General features: G+C 45.7%; 1 protein-coding gene across 1 annotated transcript in view; it reads left to right on the forward strand.

Annotated features, from left to right (window-relative positions):
* Positions 1 to 5,198: 5,198 nt before the first annotated feature.
* MYO5C (myosin VC) overlaps positions 5,199 to 21,213 on the forward strand; it is a 191,596-nt gene continuing 175,581 nt past the window's right edge. Inside the window, exon 1 of the mRNA XM_030189295.1 lies at positions 5,199 to 5,312. Within this exon, the coding sequence (XP_030045155.1) occupies positions 5,286 to 5,312 (27 nt within the window). The 5' untranslated portion in view covers positions 5,199 to 5,285. The remainder of the gene's footprint in view (positions 5,313 to 21,213) is intronic.

Raw genomic sequence — 21,213 nt, forward strand, 5'->3', positions numbered from 1 at the left:
TTCTTAACGGGCAGCAATGGGGTGTTCCACGCAGATCTGATCGGTTTGAGGACCCCTTGTTGAAGGAGTTTCTGTAGATGAGTTTGCATACTATGCCGGGCTGCATAGGGGATGTGGTATTGCCCTTGGTTGACGACTTGAGCATTTGATTTAAGTTCAATCCAGATGGGGATGGCGTTAACGGCCAGTCCACCGGGGTTCACCTCTGCCCATACGTTGGGCACCTCAGCCATCAGGGCCCTCCTCTGCCGTGCGAAAGGGGTGTCCTGGCAGTAACGGCAGTCGTCAGGGCCTGCAATGAGGGGGGCGTGTAGTCTCCATTCTTCCCGCACGGGACAGATGAGCGTCACCGGTCGATCTTCAAAATGAGCTTCTACTTCACCCGTGGGCTTAAACTTCAAGGTGGCTTGGAGTTTGCACAGTAGGTCTCGGCCAATCAAGGGGACTGGGCATTCGGGGACATGTATGAACTGGTGAGACACCGTCGTCCCTCCGATCTGGACTTGGCGTTCCTTGAGGAGGGGAGCAGTGAGTGACTTCCCGGAGGCCCCCACAATCGGTATGGTTTCTTTCGTTGTCGGGGCTATGGCAGTGGTGATAACAGATCGCTGAGCCCCAGTGTCTAGTAGGGCCTTCATTAATTGCGTCCCCACCCGGATCTCCACCAGAGGGTCAGTGGGGACTCTGCCCTCCCGGTCCCTTCATGCAGTATGGTCCCGGGTGCATCAAGGGCCATCTGCCATTCCTGTTGCTCACCACGTCCCCGGCCCTGTCCCCGTCTGGGGCCTCTTGGGCGGTCGTCGTCCTCCTCCTCTCTCTTCTGGTCTCGTGGCTGCTCCGGACAGTCAGCCCACCAGTGCCCTTCTTCTCGGCAGTTAGCACACTGGTTACGTCCTATGGGGGACCGTGTTCCTCTTCCTCTCCGGCCCCTGCCTCTGCCCCGCGGTCTGGACCCCAGGCGTTCTTCTAGTACCGTGGCCAACACATCTGCCTTCTCACGCATCCGTCTGGTCGACTCCTTCCGGGCTTCAGTCTTCTCTTCTTGGTCACGGTATCCAAATACGCGATCAGCTATAGCTTTCAGTTGGCTGATACTCATCCCTTCAAACCCCTCAGTTCTCTGGAGCTTTCTTCGTATATCCGGTGCCGACTGACTGACAAAACTCATGACCACTGTAGGGAGGTTCTTGGAGTCTTCGGGATTTATTGAACTATGTCTTGTAAATGCTTCCATAAGTCGTTCAAGGAAATCCCCTGGACTCTCATCCTTCTGTTGGACTACATTGTGGATTTTTGCCATATTGGTAACCTTCTGTTTTCCCTTCTTAAGGGCCGCCAGGTACGCCTGCTGGTACCGGCGGACGACGGCTTGGCCTTCAGCGGTTCGATAGTCCCACGCAGGGGCAGCAGTAGGTGCTTCCGCCTGTAAGAGGTTCTGTAAGTTGGCATGGCCCGGGTTCGCGTCCCGGACAGCTTGCTCCATATTCTGTTGTAAGAGGCGGCGTTCTTCTGTGGTCAAAATGTGGGCGCTCAATTGTCTAAGGTCACCCCATGTCGGATTATAACTGTATATGATGCCTTCCACCAATTCTATCAGCTGTTCAGGTTTCTGGTCGTACGAAGGCCCATGTAATTTCCAGTTATACAAGTCGGCACTGGAGAAGGGAACGTGGCTGTAAACGGTTGACTCGATGGGCTGGCCCCCCTCTGCTGCCGGGTTAGGGGTATAGGTGGTAGATTGCCGGACCGGGTATAGGTCAGTAATTCCCGCCCTTCGACTGGAGGGGAGGGTATTGCGCGGACTCGATTGGGGAAACCGAGTGATTTTCTTCATGACCCTTTGGCTCTTCCTCGAGGTTGCGGGGCCTGTTGACTCGGGCGAGCCTGGTCGGGATGCGTCTTCAGCGTCCGACTCTGACTCGGAGGCCTCGGCGTTATTCTGGCCCTCCGCCATGCCCGTAAGGTCGGGGTATATGGGGGCGTAGGGAGGGGGCGCAATATCATCTTCGTAAGCCTCCGTCGTATCAAGTATCGGGGCCTTCGGACGCACTTTTTCGGGCAAATCCTGAACTTTCCCTCGGGTTTCCTTCAGGGGTCTCATTCTGGGAAGTGTGTTGGTAGCACGGGGCATGGCCTCTGTCTTAGTAGTAGTAGCAAGGGGCGTGGCCTCTATGGCTTCGATGCTAGGGGCGGTCGGCCTTGTGGGGGCGGTCCCTGCAGCCTTCGGAACGGCAACGGTTGCCGGGGTTTGGAGAGTGAAGGCATGGGTCTGCAGGGCTTTAAGTTTAGTTTTCCGCCCCTTTCTCTGGTTTACCACCATGAGGGCGGCTTTTTCTACCTTATGTTGGGCCCAGTTCGGCGGGTTTCGGACTACATTCAACCACGCTTCTATATACGGTATGTCCTCGGGACAGCCTGGGTTTCCCTCAACTATAACGATGTCCATCACTGCCGCCACCTTCTCATACTCAAATGACCCCTCCGGAGGCCATTCGGCAATCCCCAGCCCAGGCCACATAAATTGACATCGCTGTATTATCCCGGCCCTACTACATTTATCTTGGTCGAACACTTCGCTAAAGTGCTCCGTCATTAAATCTAGAGGTGTGGATCCACCCCCGCCCATCCTAACCTGAGTGCCAAAGGATAGGAGACAGACAAAAGGGGAAAAGGATGGTGGAGGAGTAAGAGGTCTCGTTCCACCAGACACGGAAGGGTCAACACTCGGCCTGACCGGAACGCGGTCGCCCGGTCCGGAAATGCAAGCCCACTCACACACTTTCGTACGCCACAAGAAACCCTCCCGTTCGGTTTCTTCGCCAAGCCTAGTGAGTTTCGGGACCTAGTCCGTATTAGTCACTGGCTAAAAGAGGGTGATCATGCCTCTTCTTCGGTCCTTACTGGGCCGGTCACTACGTTGAGTATACTCGCCTGTCCGCCGGGGTCGCAGGCCGTGCCGTCAGTGCGCTTCTCTCCGGAGTCAAAGAAAAAGGTGCCTTGCCGGAACCACGCAGCCCCCCTTCCAGCCAGCCGGAATTGATCGGCCCTCCTCCGGGAGATGGACGCTGAAATCAGCGGTGGCCACTCACCACCTTCTCGGGAGGGGATCGATGACCCGGCCCGACTGCAATGGGGGAGGGGAAAGAATATAATCCGATTTTCCCTTTTGTAAATCACTCCTGGCTGGCTCGCCAATGAAACAGGCTAAGTGAATCAGGAGACAAAAGGCCAAATTGGTTCCAAAGCAATGCAACTTTATTGCTAGCAATGAACAGCACTGAGTTCTCTCAGGATACTGTGTGTCATAAGTCATCTGACACTCACATTTATACTTCCCTGCTGGGCCTGCGCATTAGGCTCCTTATACATCACAGTGGACATGCGCAGTAAACACTTGTAGTTCTTACAGTACACATAGTTCACAGTACATACACGTCATAATACTGAAATGATACTGGCAAGGGAAACGAAACTTAGTGTCTGGCTGTACACACAATGCTCCTTTCTAGCAAAGGAGATAAGGTTCGTTAGGCTCACAGATGTAGGTTGGGGGGGTGACGACACCCTCCAAGGTCATCTAGTCATGTGGCACCTACGTGCAAGCTGGTTTCTGTGCAAGCCTTGCTTATTACTGTTGCAAGCTATTTACCTAATACACCTGCATCCCGTCTTATACTAATAGGCGGCAAGCAGCACAAGCTGACAAGTTGTAGTTAAGGCACAGTACAAGAGAGAGCTTAAATGTCCAATACATTCAAGTATGGAGTATGCCAAAAAGGCAGAAACAGAGGTAGTATACACAAGGTAAAGTCCATCAGTATGCACAAAGCTTGAGGTTGTTCTGTTAGTCCAGTAGTATCCAGTGTTCCACTCCTACACTATCTAAACTTCCGAAAATTATTGAAATCAGTATTGTTTAAGAAGGCTTATTCCCCAGGTTTAACTTAACTTGAATTAACTCACTATAAATTAAGATCCAAGGACATTAATTACTTATTATCTCTTGCCTTATTGCTGTTTAAATTGTTATTTTATATCTTATTGTCAATTTGTATAATTTGTATAATTATTCTTATTGCACTGTAGCCTTACTACAGATTTATGTAAGCCACTTTGAGCCTGCAATCAGTGGGAAAATGTGTGATATAAATGTAATAATAAACAGCTTCGAATGTAGTTGCAAAAACCTCAGAAAGGTTACAAAGGCACATAACATAAGAGCCTGTGTGTGGTCAGCGTGTGCCAAATTGTTGCTATCGCATGCCCCCCCCCGGGCTGTAATTCTGAATTTTGCGTTTACCAAAAACATGAGGTAGAAAATATTTTTTTTTCTACCGTATGGTGTTTACCTCGCAGTAAACAGCAGTGGGTGCGCACTGAATGCCTACTGCCTGGGTACGTGAGACCTTAGCGGTAAGGTGTCAGGCCAAACATGGATGCAAGCTGATTTTTATTTTGTAGCATGTCCACTGTCTGGCCCCTTAAAAAAAAAAAAAAAAAAAAAAAAGGTCTAGCTACATAAAAACTGGGGCGGCGTGCGCCCAAATGATGCGCTTGCACAGCCCCAGCTTTGCAAAAGGACCCCTGTGACGGGAACAGCTGCTTGCAACTGCCAATATCAAGGGGAGAAAGAAAAAAAAAAAGTGGGGTGGGTGGGGTGGGGGGAGAACCTTAGAGACCTTGACGAATCCCATGTGTTCACCTTCGTGGTAGCTCCAGGTAGGTGAGCCTCCGGCTGGGAGCAGGGCTTACGGTTTTCAACCAGTCTCTTGAGCAGCCGCCGAAGCCGACCAAGGAGGAAAAAGAAAGAAAAACACCCCACAAAATCAAGCTGCAAGCAGCACATAACAGCGAGAATGGGGGTTCTGTCATAGTAAAAGAACATCTACCGGCTGCACGGATAACCCTTCACTGCTCCCATCTACCAACGTTAACCCATTCCCAGTGGGACTTGAGAACAGCTGGCACCTGACCGCAAGGAGGAAGTCCCAGGGCCCTGGCCGCGTGCACTGTGCTGGAGGGGAGGGTGAAGGAAGAAAAGCCAGAGCACCTTCCGCGTGCGCTGTGCTGGGGGGGGGGGGGGGGGAGGAAGAGAGAGGCGAAGGAACTCAGCTGGGCTCCCAGTGGCGCGCGGGACGGCGGGGGAGGGGTGCAGTATAGTTGAGTAGTTGGCAGGGCGGGCGGAATTGGGTTTGCCCGCCGCTTCCTGTTTCCTCGGCACAGTTAATGCCGCCGGGTTGCCCGCAGGCTCCGTCCCTCTCCTTTCTCTGAACCCGCTGGTTTCCATGGCGCTGGCTGAGCTGTACACACAGGTAAACGGCTTTCACTTCCCGAGGGCCCTGCTGGGGTGGGAGAGATACAGGTGCACCAGCAGCTGCTACAAAGTAAAACTTCTTCCAAACTGTTCTCAGCTGATCCGTGGACGCTGGAACCCTGAGAAGGAACGAGGGGGACCCGCACACCTGTATCGATTCCCCCCCCTCCCCCCCCCGATTAACAATTTGATACAAATCACTCCGTCTTTATAAGGAGGGTTAAAAGTACAGTGATCACGGGTGAAAGCATTCCAGGTATTTTTTTTCCCCAGCAGCTGTTGTTGATTAAGAGGGGGGAACCTGTCGGACTGCATTAGAAAAGCACAAATACCTCTGGGATATTTATTCTACTAATTGAGCAATATGATTAAAAATCCTCTGGGTTTCAGACTTTCTCTTTAATAATGTGAAAAAGTACTGCTTTATCAGAGTGATAGAGCGGACTGAGGATGGAAATACCTGTTGCTCCTTTCAGTGAGGAAGACACCAAACCCCACAAGAAGGTCTGTTCCCTTCTGCTGGAAAACATTGTTTCCGATCTTTTTCTAATATAGCTATAATAGGTGTTAGATGCAAAAGGAGTGCTGTGTTTTTACACCTCATGTTAAACTGTTGAAAAGAACTGACATGACAGAATAGTGAGTCAAATCTGATAAAGAAAACTTAGAGGTACTTTCTGAACGGTTTACATTACATGAAGATTGGGTGTGAAACTCTTGCAAAGGCTGTCTTTAATCTTGTTATCCTTTTGGGATCTTAGCTTTTATTTGCCAGTGGTTCTGGTGAAGGTAAAATAAAAATATACCTTAACCCATTTCTTCCTCAAGCTTTTCCAGCGGATCTCACAGCAGGTTGGGTTTTAAATAAATATATGCCAATAAATATGTAAGTGATAAATCAGTCTGTACTAGAAAACTCATTATATGCAGCTTTTTCATGCATATTTATTATTGGGTATTTTGAAACCTGTTGGCCAGGAGGTCTCCTGGAGAGCATTACGAAACCCTATTATAATTTGCTGCATGATTCTTCACATTTGATTGGTTGCAAAAGCATACCAACACAGCTAAAGTTACAAATTCACTCTAAACAATTATTGAATTCTTCTCTGTAAATGTGTTGTGTGATATTCTTAGATTGCATTGCTATAATTTTGGGCCAGTGTGTGTTTCTAGTTTTTGTAACAGATACTTTCGGTGGCCATAAACAAATATCCAAGGGAATATATATAGATTTTATTTAAAAATGACATCTGTTCTGCCCAGTTTACAATCTGAGCAGCTTACAAAGTCACATACATAAAAGTATTTGACAGACATAATATAAAATTAGATAATTAACTGCTTCATGAATAGATGTGTTGAAATAAAAGAATGTTTTAAGGTACTTTTGAAATAGAAGCAACAGATTGCATGAATGTAAATCCAGTGGCAAGGTGTTTCACAATGATGGACCAGCAGCTCTTCCAATCTGATTTGCTTAAATGAAGGGCCCTCAAGAAGGTACTAATTGCTAGATCTCAGTGACTGAATAGGAGTATGGATCTTCAAGGTGGCAGTAAGATAAGAGGTTTTATTGAGGATATAAAATGAAATAAGGGAATTATTAGCATATATCTAACAGTTGTCAAAATGTAATAGTGCAGGTTGATACTAGGCTTCACTATGCTTTTCTTATAGAGAACATTGGGTACCTCTACTTGACTGGATTCCATTCCCCTCGTGATTGGGCCCAGAGCAGTAGCTTTACTGTTTTAAATTTCTGTTACTGAAGGAGCATTATACTTAATACTAGCTTTGATTGTGTTTGCATTGTGAAGTGATGTTGTGTTGACCACTAAATTCACTGCAAAGTGCAAAAAATGCTGTCCTATTTGCTACGAGCATGCTTCTTGAACATTGCATATAGTTCATATGTTATTTTAGGATACAACCACTATACAAGAGGCATGGAGGACTGTCGTCCAAAACTGAATCAACTAATATCTAAATCTCCATAACAGAAATGAGTAGCATCTCATGAAAAGACAGCTATTGGGAGGAAAAACCCTCAGAATGTATCACTACTTCTACTACTACTCAACATTTCTAAAGCGCTACCAGACTTACGCAGCGCTGTACAGTCAAACACGAAGAGAGACAGTCCTTGCACGACACCAAAGTGGAAAGCACTTTGGATAATATATACACAAATCTATTAGGAGCTTATTTATTTATACATACATTCAGTGATAGTTGATTTATGTTTTACGTAGCAAGATTTGTGACCCCTGAAGCAGTTAGCTGCACCCACCGAAACACAGCCCATGTCGGGTCTACATTGCTGGTGCGTCTAAAAGTTTTCTTGACTTCACCTCCCATGACTGATTGTCATTTGTGTCATCCTCTACTCTTTTGTGGACTACAGAAGTTTTTTTAATGCCAATGATTGAATGTGAAAAAGTACCTTTAGCCTCTGTGATAAATTCTGAGGCTTTTTCCTCCAACAGTTGTATCTTTCTATGAGATGCTACTTATTTCTGTTATGGAGGTTTAGATATTGCTATTTGTCTTATTTTTTTATTATATTTAATTCCAAGTTATTATGTCTCCCTTGCTGCAGTGATTTCTGTAGTATGGTGAGCATATCAGTGGACCGAACGTTTAAAAAAATATTGATCAGTTCATTTGGAAAGATGTGGGCTTTCGACAAGTATGATTTAAACTTAGGTAGAGCAAAGCTTGTTCTTATTGGCAGTTTTTACAAATGACCCACGTTTGTGTTAAAACCGTTTGTATTACGGATGACGTCATCCCAACAACTGTCGGCACCCTTATTAAAGCTTTTAAAAAAAAAAAAAGCGCTCAAGATGTTGTTTGTTTTACAGACACTGGGATGCCAGAGCTTTTGACTGTTTAGAAGGTACATGATTATTTGTGTTATGTTCTATTGAGGCAGTAGTTATTATTGTAAGGCATCACAGTTTGCCAAATGCAAAAAGATTTCATATTTTTAAAACTAAATTAGGTAAGTGAGGCATCGAATGTCAAAAGACGTGATTAATGCTAAACAATGATTGCCAAGCTATGGCAGTTTTGTATCTTCGAATAACTTTTTTATATTAAGCATTACTAGCACTTTCTGATGCTGTAGGAATTTTGATAAAGTGTTCTATTAAAGAAGACAGAAGAGGTCTAAAGTCTTTAGGGTTTACTGTGTTAACGCCTTCAGATATTTAAATAAGGTACCGGTTGTCTAAAGGTATGATCTTGGTTGATATTTTTGTCTAAATAATATAGTTTTGCACATTCAGATTATTTCCATTAGTGATTGTGAATTAATACAACATTTTGTTTCTCTATATATACTTTCTACACTCAAAGAAGCAAAAAGGGAAATACTATTTGAGAAGTGCAAACCTTGTTACTAGTAGAACAGCGTATACAAGCACTCCTCACAATCGCTGTTTTTTTCCAGTGTTCATTGTTTACTTGTAGTCAAACAGGACGTTCCTTCTCTGATTGGTTTCTACTACATTGTCAAACACCCCATAGACAGTCTGGTTTTATGGTACGGGGCAAAACATTCGCAAAGTGGATTTCTGCATGCAGATGACCAATTTTGATCAAGGAGTAGTGATCTGTGCATGCCCGATAGGATGTCAGATCAAAAGCCAGCTAAATGTAACTTCTGTAAAACCGGTCTATCATCAACTTCGTATGTTTACCGGTTGCTTGTACCAGCTGCATGTATTCTTTCATGCAGTGACCGTGTTCAAAGTCCAATTTAAGAGGCTTTCCCGGCATCCCTTTTCATCCACATAGAGTGGCAAAGTTGAAAATGAAAGGGATTTTTTACTATAGGACTTGCTGTAAGTGTGGTTGTCCAGAAACTCCAGGACAATGAGTTTGGGCAATTGTCCCAGAAAGAGGTCTTCCTGGTTGGTAGTGTGAGCTCCAGTGGGTATATTAAACACCTTCAGCTTGACGCTATCCACGGCATACTTGATGTTGAACTTCAAGAGCATTTCAGCGTGACACTCTTTTACTGTCTCTACAAACAATGATGCAGACAGGATCTGTACTTTGTAGTGTTTGTCAGCTCAAAACAGAAGACATCTTTTACTTGTTAGCTTTATCTTAAGGTCTACCCCATTGATCATAAGCTTTTTCTGGGGAAAAACAGATTGCTGCGTAAATGACCCAGTAATTCTACCTTCTGGCTAGTGGCTGTAAAGTGAGCTTTTTCATTGAAACCGGCATTGCAACCACCGGGGTCGGTCAGCTCTTGGCTCCTGCCTGGGTCTTTATAAAACAGAGAAACAAAAAGAAAAAAAAAAAGAAAAAAAAAGCAACACTGGGCCTTCAAGAATGGGACAACAGGAGTACTTTATTAGTACTTTATTAGCCAAAGACCTCAGCTCTTTATAAAACAGACCACTTTTAAAATGCATTTTGAGGGGTCCTTCACCATAACTGAGAAGCAGTTCTATGAGAGCTCTATAAGGGTAGCACTTGTTGCTTTGATTGAGGCTGTCTCCGATTGTGACAACCAGCAGGCTATAGAGAGAGGCTATCGATAATTTACTTTGGGCCACCTCTGCAATGTCTGTTTCATCTTTTCGTGATCTTACAGGTTACATACAACAGTGTATTGTTCAAATTCAAATAATCTTCCCCATGATTGGGTATGTAAAAATCAAGCGGTGTGATTTCCAATAAGACAAAAGGTATTTCTACATTCTTTTTTCAATACTGGTTTGTGTGGGTGACAATTGAAAGAGGTCCAAATCTGATTTAATGCATTCTTCTGCGCCATCTTGCACAAAAGCCATGATCTTTTTCTCAAAAAATATCTTCCGGCTCTGTAGTGTCGACTCTCTTCTCAGCCTTGTGCTTAGGTTTCTGAGATGCTACACAGTTGGGCTTGTTTTTTTTTTTTAAAGAGTTTTGAGCGATCCTTACTGGGGTTCCAATTATGTGATGGTACCCCTGTGGTCCATAGCTTAAACCACCAGCTTTCCATTGGTAATAACTAGAAAAAAGGTCCAGGATAACTCTTAGTTATAAGGTGTATGCTCTATGTCAACGTTTGGGCTCCTCTTTAAACTTAGGGTGACTTAGCTCAACATTCTCTATCTGGTCAGTTCTTAGAGAAAGATCCTTCTTTTTCCTCTGGTAATCAACGTCTCCGTTTCTTTCATCATTCAGGCTTATTTGGGTTGAAAACATTCTGATTTGGAGGATTCCAGGGCATATGCAAATTAGGCACCTTACCATTCTCAGTCAAATCCCTTACAAGCAGCTTTGGCTAAACACAAATGTAGAGTCTTCCCTCCCCTGTTTTCTGGGTCTCAGTCTAACAGCCTCCTCCCCTCAGACAGGACTTTTTTCTCACAATCACATTATGATCCTGTCCTCCACCCCACTTAGCTCTAAGGATACAGTGTTGCCTTCACACCATGATCCAGGCAGAGCTATTATAATATTAAGCTAAGTACCTTATTCATTCTTTAGGGATCCTTTCCTTCGGGGACTGGGCCCCGGGGTTTCCAGCCCGACTTGATTCTCTCTCTCTCTCTCCCACCCCTCTCTGGCGTCCTTCCTTCTCATTCTTTATGGACCTTCTCTTTGGGGTCAGATCCCCAGGGTTTCAGTCCACTTTGGTCCATCGAGTGGAGGAGTGGCCTAGTGGTTAGGGTGCTGGACTTTGGTCCTGGGGAACTGAGGAACTGAGTTCGATTCCCGGCACAGGCAGCTCCTTGTGACTCTGGGCAAGTCACTTAACCCTCCATTGCCTGCCGCATAGAGCCTGCCATGAGTGGGAAAGCGCGGGGATACAAATGTAACAAAAACAAAAATAAATCTCCTGGGAGTCTGCTCACGAGTCGCTCAGCTAGCTAGCTAGCTAGCTTGCTTGCTTGCTTCCTTCCTTCCTAGAAGTCCCCTTCCCTTCTCTGACTCTCTTCCAGGGGAGAACCTTTTTAAAGGGCTGCTTATTGCTAACCCCACCCCTTCTGGACTCTTCCTCCAAATTCCAGAAAGGTCCAGGACCAGAACTCTCTCCACCTTTTCCATCTCTTAAAGGGTTGGCTCTCTTTCCCCAGCCATCTGGAACTGGCTTGTCAGTTCAAGGGCTCCCTCTAGTGAGCCTTTCTGGTTGTTATGTCAACCTTTTTACCATGTGGGCACCCCTGGTGGCCTCTGCAGGGTAGGGCATGTCACTTTCCACACTGCTTATCATAGCGATCTTTGATGTCTTTGTTCATACTCTCCATTAAAGCTTCCACGCTCAAGTAATAACCTCTCTGTACTAGAAATGTTTCATCCAGTAAAGCCATATATCAAGATATAAAATTGGTCTTTTGTAACGTTATCCCACATGTGTGGGTATTGTATTTCCACCAAACCCACTTCCCAAGGGCCTTGCAGATCCAGAGGACTTGCTAAATGTACTGTAAAATTGGAACTGGTGTTGAGTAAATATTCCACAGAGGCGTCGCTAGTAGAACCCCTCATCAGCCTTAGATGTCTTGTACCTGGCTGGCCAGCACCCAACTGTTTAAAATCTCAGGCCAGTCTCTCCATTTCACTAGGCATTTTTTGCTCCAAACCCTTCCTTTTTCGTCTAAAACCTTTTCAATACAATAGACCCTGTCAGTATCAGGATTTATTTTTTAATAGTTCTTCAGGGTAAAAAGAGCCTTCCATGATTTCACCATCGTAGTCCTTTATCTTTTAAACAGGTTTTTGCCCTCTGTTTAACACATCCATATATCTCATCGGTCCACATCTGTTTGTACCCCTTTTGAAAAGCGCCTTTTGTTTTTGACAGTCTTCCGTGGTCTTTTGCAAAATGTTTCACGCTCTAGTTTTTCATTCTGTATAGATCATTTTCCAGACCTGCAGAGAATTCAGAGGTCAGGTCAGTAGGTCTGCCCGTATGATTCTGTGAAAACTGCTATTATAGCTATGTAGCATGGCCTGCAATAAATAGTGAAAAGCGTTGTATGACGTGAAGTACTGCCACATTTTAGACTTTTGGGTTCGGTTAAACCTCTCTACCACGTTTACATTGTTGTTGGTCACAAAATGGCAGATTCCTTTTCTTTTCAGTAAAGGAAATCTTGCGAGGCCACCGCTTGAAATCTCAGCAGCCATTGTAAAGAAACAGCGGCAGAGAGAGGATGTTTCCTGCCCACTAGACCACTAGGATGTACTGCGGTATGTTCGGGAGGGCACCCAGGGCTGGACGGAAGGAGAGACATCACTCGACTCACCTACACTTTGCAGGATCCCCACAGGGCTCGGATCCATCCTTGCGGGATCCCCGCAGGGTTCAGGTCCATCCCAAGCTTGGCACTTTCCTAGTGATAGCGGTTTTCATGAAGTTGCACGATTAAGACTGCTGCTACTGTTTTTCTGCATTTGCGCAGTTGTCTACATACTAAATATTTCTGATTTGTTTATTAAAGATTTGCCTGAAAACACATTAAAGAAGTTGGAATGTTTATGATTGTCCCAGTCTTAAAGGCCCTTGTGTGCTTTTTTTTTTTTGTTGTTCTGCTCTCACTTCTCCTTGAGGACTAAACATGTGTACCTCTGCCTTAGGGGATATGTGTAATGCAGTTAGCTTTCTCCATTTTGGTGGCTGTGAATAACATCTTTTGTTTACAGACCAAAGAGGTCCTGAGGATGCTCCTTAATAGGAGGCTGTGTGATGCCTCCCCTTCCCCATCCCAGATGGCTCACTTTTTGTAGGGACAGGGTAAAAACCAATGAGGGGCAATCACGGCTGAGGTTTTCATTCAAATTGGACTTGGTGCGAAAACTCCAGGGTTGGTGAGGTGGGAGGAGAAAGGTGCCTGATATTTAAGCCATCCCCTCCAAGGATCAGGCCTGGTTTCCACTCCTTGGAGACAGATTTCCCGCACGCACCTTAAGCTGTTATCTCTTGTTACTCTGGAATGCAGTTCTTTTGCATTCTAGTTTTATACCTTCTTGGTAGTCACAACTGGCTGTACACCTGAGCTAATTGCCATTGTAGAACCTTGATTTTACCAGGTGGTTAAAATTAAGGTATATCATTTTCGGTCATTCACTCCTCCTCTCCCCTGCACGTCACTGCCCCCGGAGGAAGACCCGGGAGGAGCGCAGCGACGTCAGAGGGGAGAGAAGGACCAGCTGCAGAGATGACAGCCAATGCCAGATGGCTGTCTACGGAGCCGCGTTTTTCAGGTTGTAATTTTTTTTCGGTTTTTTCTTTTTGTACCGGCCGCTGCTGCTCAACAGGAGAAGCAGCAGCGGCCGGACACCGTTACTATTGGAGGTTGCGGGTAGTGAGGGGGTTGATAGTTCCCGGGGGTAGGGGCTTGGGTGATGTGCCGAGGGAGGGGGGAGGGGAGGGTCGCTGGACATGGGTGGCTGGAGGGGGAGAAAGGGGGGGGAAGGCTTGGAATGATTTACAAATTTAACAATTATTCCTTCTCATTATAATACTTTACTAACAACTATATGATTACCAAAACACACTAAAAAAAACCGCATTGCTAGCGCCCGTTTCCTTCAAAACAGAAACGGACCTTTTTTTACTAGTAACTTATATTACATGTAAAAAAATATATTGTTTTCATGAAATTAACATAACCAAATAAAAGTCAAAAGACACCCACCTACACAATAATCTTTTACTTGTGAAGGTATATTAGTAGAGTCATGGGGGAACCATACTATACTGTATAATAAACTATATAGAGGATCTGTTACTAAGGTGCGCTAGCGTTTTTAGCGCACACTAAAAATAGGCACGTGCTAAACGCTAGAGATGCCCATAGGAATACATGATGAATAGTCAATGTCCCAAACATTTATGTCAAACACAGGATTTAGCAACATACCAGTTGGTACTTGGGGAAAATCAGATTAACTGCTTCTCACAACCATATGAACAATCTTGTTCTATCGCACAGGCGAAATGGTGTGGAGCAAATCCTCATATATTCCCCTTATTTCTTTTAATATTAATCTTATGCTTTTTAATTCTCAGAAGCTGTGCAAGTACGCATAAAGCATTATATTTATCCTTTACAAACATTCACTTATCTGTAAGGCAGCAATCTAACAGTAACAGGGAACCCCCGCCGACATGGCCAAGTTTCGCATAGTGCTTTATCAAGGAAGAGGCTCTCTGTAACAAAAACCATGTGAACAATATTACTTGCACATAACCGAAATCATCATCCATTTTCACAATAAAATATCATTAAAATAACATCATTACCTTTTCATCCTGCTTATAACCCTGTCTACCAGAAAATGGCCGCGGCGTTTCAGCGCGAACCTAGCTTATAAATGAGCTACAGCTGATCAAAAAACGGGCTGTATGATTGGATCTTCATCCACAATTGGACAGCCAATAGAATATCATCCCATACAATTACATCATTGACCACCAATCAATTTCCGAGTTGAGACCGTCCGGAACTAAAGTTCTTAACCTGAATATCCATTTCTGCTCCCTGAAGTTTGAGTTGAGCAGTATTACCACCCTCCCATCCCGTATTGATCTGATCGATAATCCTCCATCTAATATCAGAGAGTAAATGCCCTTTCTCCAGCCAATGCTGAACCAAGGGCGCTGACAAGATTGAATTTTTTATACGAGATTTATGCAAAAAACGTGCCTGCCTCTCCCAAAAGCTGGACACCTTTCCACAGATAGGGTGAGCTCTTCCCTGCACCAAGGGAGAAGGGGAGGAAGTCCCCAAGTGTAGCACCCCAGAGGCTAATACACGCTAACACCCTAAGCCTCTACAAATGGAACAGCAAAGTAGAAGAAAATTTAGCTTTTTTACAGAAACTAAAGAAAACAAGAGAGAGAGAAAGAAAGAAAGAAAGAAAGAAAGAAAGAGAGAGAGATTAAAGGGCTCACCTCCTTCCACCTGCTGGAGACTGAGACTACCGAGCAGTGTTGCCATATAAAAAAAAATTCCCACCCAAAACAGCCCAAAACCCACCCAAAAACCGCATACCCCACCCCCGACGCCATCACCCCCACCCCCACCGTCATCAACCCCGCCCCCACCAGCCCCACCCCTTCTGTCATCACCCCGCCCAATAGGGGGTGATGACAGAAGGGGTGGGGCTGGTGGGGGCGGGGTTGATGACGGTGGGGGTGGGGGTGATGACGGAAGGGGCGGGGGTGATGGCGTCGGGGGTGGGGTATGCGGGGAGTCTGCAAATATTGCAATGTAAGGAAATCTTCTTCAGAGCCCTCTCGCTCCCGTTGGCAGCAGCGCTTTCTGCGATGCCTTCTGGCTCCGCACCTGATCTTCCTGGCGCAACGGTTTTGGCGGGCAAATCCGCCATTTTGTCTCCGTCTGTTTCTGCTGAGGTGTGCTCAAGGTGGAGAGTCTGTTTCTCAGCCTGTGGTACAGTCTGGAGGCTCTCAGGAGGGCGATTTTCCTCTTGAGTTTGTTCTCCAGATGTACCAGGCCTTTTTAACGCATAAGTCAGGGGTTGGCACTAGTCCTGCAGGGGATTCCCTTCACAGACAGGTGGCCCCTTTAAAAAGGGCTAGGGTCTCCTGGGAGGCAGAAGATGACCCAGCCTCAGAGCCAATGGTCTCAGTCCTTCGTGGCTCCCGTCGAGGTGACTCAGGTACCTCATTCCAGTCCCCTTTCTGTACTCCCCCATTGAAGATGTGCGGGCTTCTCCTCTGGTTCCTGTGGGGGCTCAGCTGTCGCAGTTTTTCCAGAGGTGGACCCAGATTACTACAGATCAGTGGGTCAGAGGTTATTCGAAATGGGTACGCCTTAGAATTTGCCAGGCCTCTGTCAGACACCTTTGTGGAGTCTCCCTGCTGCTCCCGCCTCAACTTGGGGGTGGTTCGAGACATTCTTCAGAGGTTGTTGGATCTTCAGGCTATTTGCCCGGTTCCCCTTTCAGAGCGCATGAATGGTCATTACTCCATTTACTTTGTGGTTCCAAAGAAGGAGGGTTCCTTTCGTCCCATTTTTGATCTCAAGGTGGTCAATTAGGCTCTAAGAGTATCCAGTTTTCGGATGAAGACTCTCCGGTCGGTAATCGTTGCTGTTCAATTAGGAGAGTTCCTTACAGCATTAGACCTAACAGGCTTATTTGCACATCCCGATTCGGGACACTTGCCAAAGGTTTCTTCGATTTGTGGATTTGGGTCACCCCTTTCAGTTTCGGGTGTTACCGTTTGGTCTAGCTACGGCACCTTCACCAAGGTCATGGTAGTGGTGGCAGCCGCGCTCCGGAAAGAGGGCATTTTGATCCGTCCTTACTTGGACAACTGGCTCATTCGGGCAAAGTCGTATTGAGAGAGCCTGCAGGTTAGAGACCAGAGCGATCCGCCTGGCTGTGGAGAGCTTTCAACCCATGTTAGTGGGCACAGCGGTTCGAGTCCTATCAGACAACACGACAGCAGTGGCTCACGTCAATCACCAAGGGGGAGGGAATGTCGTCCTTTACAGCTGGAGGCAGCGCTGCTCATGGCCTGGGCGGAACGTCACCTGTCTGCCATTTCAGCTTCTCACGTAGCAGGAGTGGAGAAGGTTCAGGCAGATTTTCTGTGTTGGCACACTTTCGATCCAGGAGAATGGTCGCTGGGTCTTAAGGCGTTTCAATTGATTGTGACCCAGTGGGGGGCTCCTCATTTTGCCTCGAGCTTCAACGCAAAGGTGTCCCGCTTTTTCAGTCGCTGAAAAGATCTAAAGTCAGAGGAGATAGATGCTCTCTTTCAGCAGTGGCCTCTTGGTCTCCTGTACGTGTTTCCTCTGTGGCCTCTCGTAGCGTGGTTGCTGCAGCGGATTGAGGCGCACGGAGGACTGGTGGTTCTAGTTGCTCCGGATTGGCCTCGTCAACCATGGTATGCAGACCTTCAGCATCTTCTGGTTGTGCCTCCTCTTCGCCTCCTGGTTCAGAGCGACCTGCTAGTTCATGGCCCTATTCTTCATCCAGACCCGGCTCGATTCTGTCTTACGGCCTGGCTCTTGAATGGACTTGCCTGAGAAAAAGGTGATTGCTACTATGTTACAGTCTCGTAGGCGTTCTAAGTCTCTAAATTATGTAAGAACTTGGCGGGTTTTTGAGGCTTGGTGTGCCGATCGTAGTATTTTGCCTTTCTGGGCCTCTTTGGCGGAGCTGTTGGATTTTCTGCAGCTTGGTTTTGAAAAGGGTTTGTCTCTCTCTTCCCTTAAAGTGCAGGTTGTGGCGTTGTCCTGCTTCCGAGGTCGGGTACAAGGTAAGTCGCTGGCGAGCCGCCCGGATGTGTTGCGTTTTCTGAAGGGGGTCGGTCTCATTCGGCCGCCGGTTAGAGCAGCCTTCCTGACTTGGGATCTCAACTTGGTATTGTCCGCTCTGTCGGTTCATCCCATTGAACTGTTGTCGGTCTGTACCCTTAAGGATTTGACTCTCAAAGCAGCGTTTTTGGTGGACATTGTATCAGTGCGACGGGTATCAGAACTCCAAGCTTTTTCTTCTCCTTTTTTGGAGTTTTCTAAGGAGCACATAATTTTGCGTCCGGTTCTTTCATTTCTCCCTAAGGTGGTATCACATTTTCATCTTAGTCAGTTTGCCTGTCTTGGGGTCTTCTTTGGGGTCCGAGTCGCAGAAGAAGTTATGTTCGCTGGATGTTAAGAGAGTATTTAAGTGCTATCTTCGGGCTACGGAGGACTTCAGACGCACAGATCGCCTGTTTGTGCTCCTCGGTGGTTCGCGTAAGGGTTTGGCAGCTTCTAAGCCCACTATTGCTAGGTGGATTAAAGAGATGATAGCTTCTGCCTACCTCCTTGCGGGGAGAACAGTACCAGAGGGGATCAAGGCTCACTCCACTAGGGGACAAGCGGCTTCTTGGGTGGAACGTTTCCTGGTGCTGCCCGCGGATATCTGTAAGGCTTCCCTACATTCCATGTTTAAGCATTACAAGCTAGACATCCAGTGTCGCAAGGAGGCGATCTTTGGGGCGAGGAAGCTTACAGCGGGCTTGCTGGGGTCCCTCCCTTAAACGTACTGCTTTGTTACGTCCCATCAGTCCAATCCTGGGCCGGTCCGGAGGGACGCTAAGGAAGGAGAAATTAGACCTTACCTGCTAATTTGCTTTCTTTTAGTCCCTCCAGACTGGCCCAGGTCCCACCCGTATTCTTTGAAGAGTGGTTTTTGGTTTATTTTTGTTTTCAGATTGATTGGTTCAATTTCTTAATTGCGGTTCTGGGTCCTTAGTTTGGTTCTGAATTCTGTGTCATGAGTTTTTTTTTTTAAGTTTACAGTTTAAAACTATATTTAAATGAAGGAAAATTGTAAGAAGGTGCCCTTCTTTTTGGCCAGACCACTTCTCCAAGGGAGTAGTGTGTGAGCTGTTGTGATGCGGCCTGGCCGTGTCTTTTCAAGTACGTTTTTTCTGTGCTTTCGTGGCTGCTTAAATCAGAGAGGGCACAGAGGGTAGCTCTTTTTCTCTACCTTCCTGCTTTGGTAGTCACTTACTGAGTCTAGGGTCACATGGCCAGGGCTCCAATTGGCTGTCTAGAGTCAGAAGTTCTCAGTCTCCACCTGCTGGAAGGGGTACACAACCCATCAGTCCAATTCTGGGCTGGTCCGTAGGGACTAAAGGAAAGCAAATTAGCAGGTAAGGTCTAATTTCTCCTTTTAAACCCCGCTAAGCTAACTGCCTTTACCACATTCTCTGGCAACGAATTCGAGTTTAATTACACATTGAGTAAAGAAAAATGTCTCCTATTCGTTTTAAAGTTACTACTTTGCAACTTCATTGAATGCCCCCTAGTCTTAGTATTTTTGGAAAGAGTAAACAGACTCTTCACATCTACCCTTTCCACTCTACTCATTATTTTATAGACCTCTATCATATCTCCCCTCAGCTGTCTTTTCTACAAGCTGAAGAGCCCTAGCCGCTCAGCCTTTCCTCATAGGGAAGTCGTCCCATCCCCTTTATCATTTTTGTCGCCCTTCTCTGCACCTTTTCAAATTCCACTAAATCTTTTTTGAGATCCTGTATAGGTAGAATTACTTCTATACAGACTTTGGTGGTAGAGCTGGAGGATGATAACAAACCAAGTAAGAACGGAAATAAAATTGCAGACAGGTACAAATGATCAAAACTAGCTGAGCCAAAACAGTGTGTTTCTGATTTATATTTTTCTATTACAAAACAAGAAATTCATTCTGCATCTATCCAAGCCCTCTTGGGGTCATACTGAACTGAAGGAAGAGATGACTGGATAAAATGAAACATCGGTGCTTTATTTTTATTAACATTTCCAGCTTGGTATGAGGAAGATGTACAATTGTAATTTAGATTTTTGTGTTTTGGATTCTCGCTTGGATTTAAAGACACATGTATTCTAGGTCATCCAAAAGGTGCAGTTTAAACTTATACTAGAACAGAATTTGTCCGAACATTCTCAGTTTAAGACAATAATTTCTGCTGTATGGATGTCAACAGTAGATTATTGTAACTCATTGTTCACAGAGCTACCCATGAAATCGTTACAATAGAGCCTACTGCTGGATCAAAACAGTAGTTAGGCTACTTGGTGGGCCGTAGGGCAAGAGATTGTATTTGTCTTGTTCCATTTAACCACTAGTTGCTTAGTCACCTCTAGAGCGCAGTTTATCTTGATCTGTCTGTGGGCCGATGTCCTAGGTATATCTTCAGCCATGTGTCCTCCCCCTGCCTCATATTCACATGCAACATTTCCTTCATGCTCTCTTACCCTTGCAGCAGCATCTTCTTCTGTCTTCTCCACCCCTCAGCATCAGCAGCACTCATCCACTGCCTGAAATTCCTCCTCCTCCTCCTCTTCAGCGGTCTACTAAGGGCACTTCCAATTACTCAAGAACTTGTGCCTCTCACCTGAGGCTGCCTTGTTCATGTATTTATTTATTTAAATGTATTTATATCCCACACTATCTCGGATCCTGAAAGAACAGTAGAGTGGCAGGGAATTGTGCTGTTTGATGGAAGTCCTCCTTGTGCCATGCTGCTCACGCTTTCTCCTGCAGACTGCATGTATGATGCATGGAGTTGTTGTGCTCTTGCCACTTGCATCTGTGCACACTAGTGGACTGCCTCCTCTGGTCCACAGCATCAGGTTGTAGCTACCGGTCAGAGGCACAGTGTGACATAGGGGCAGAGAGATGTGTCCCATCAGTTCACTAGTGTAAATTACCACCTTTCTTGTCTCGGGCCATGGCAGAGAATGAGGCAGGTTTGATGAAAGCATTAAGTGCTGCCACTGCTCCCCTCCCCTTCCCCCAAATTGTGGTACTCTAGGCAACCACCTACTTTGTCTAATGCTTTCTGCCATCACTGCCTGACTTGTAAAGCTCTACATTGTTTAGATCAGCAGTGCTTGCTTAGGAAACTTCAGCATCATTCTCTAAAACATACTATTAATATTTGGCAATGATTTTACCTGTTTACCCCAACCATGATGGAAAGTTGGTTAGTTCACAAACAAGCTTTTTTGCATTCACCAACCCTTTAGAACTCCCCTCCTAAAAAAAAAAAGCCTTCATTTTGAGGGGAAATTTCTATGGTTTTAGAAAACTCTTGAAATGCATCTTTTTTTTTTTTTAATATGGCATTTCATGATTTTTTTAATGTCTTTGGGGGGGGGGGGGGAGGGTCATTGTGGCATTTATTAATTTTTCATACTATAGAATAAACTGTATTATAGTATAACTCTAATTTTGAAATAGTTGTTAGTGTATTTGAAATTGTTCATGTTGCTGAAGTTGTATGATGTACTTTGCAGCTGTAAATGACCTTGAGCCAGTAGTTAAGTGACAAGTTACTCAAACTAAAATAAATATGTTTTAATTCTGGAGGAAATGGGGAACTAGATAGGATGGGGGAGGGGATAGAGCCTAAGATGGAT

This window comes from Microcaecilia unicolor, chromosome 1 (genome assembly GCF_901765095.1).
Source record: "Microcaecilia unicolor chromosome 1, aMicUni1.1, whole genome shotgun sequence".
Taxonomy (NCBI): Eukaryota; Metazoa; Chordata; class Amphibia; order Gymnophiona; family Siphonopidae; genus Microcaecilia; species Microcaecilia unicolor.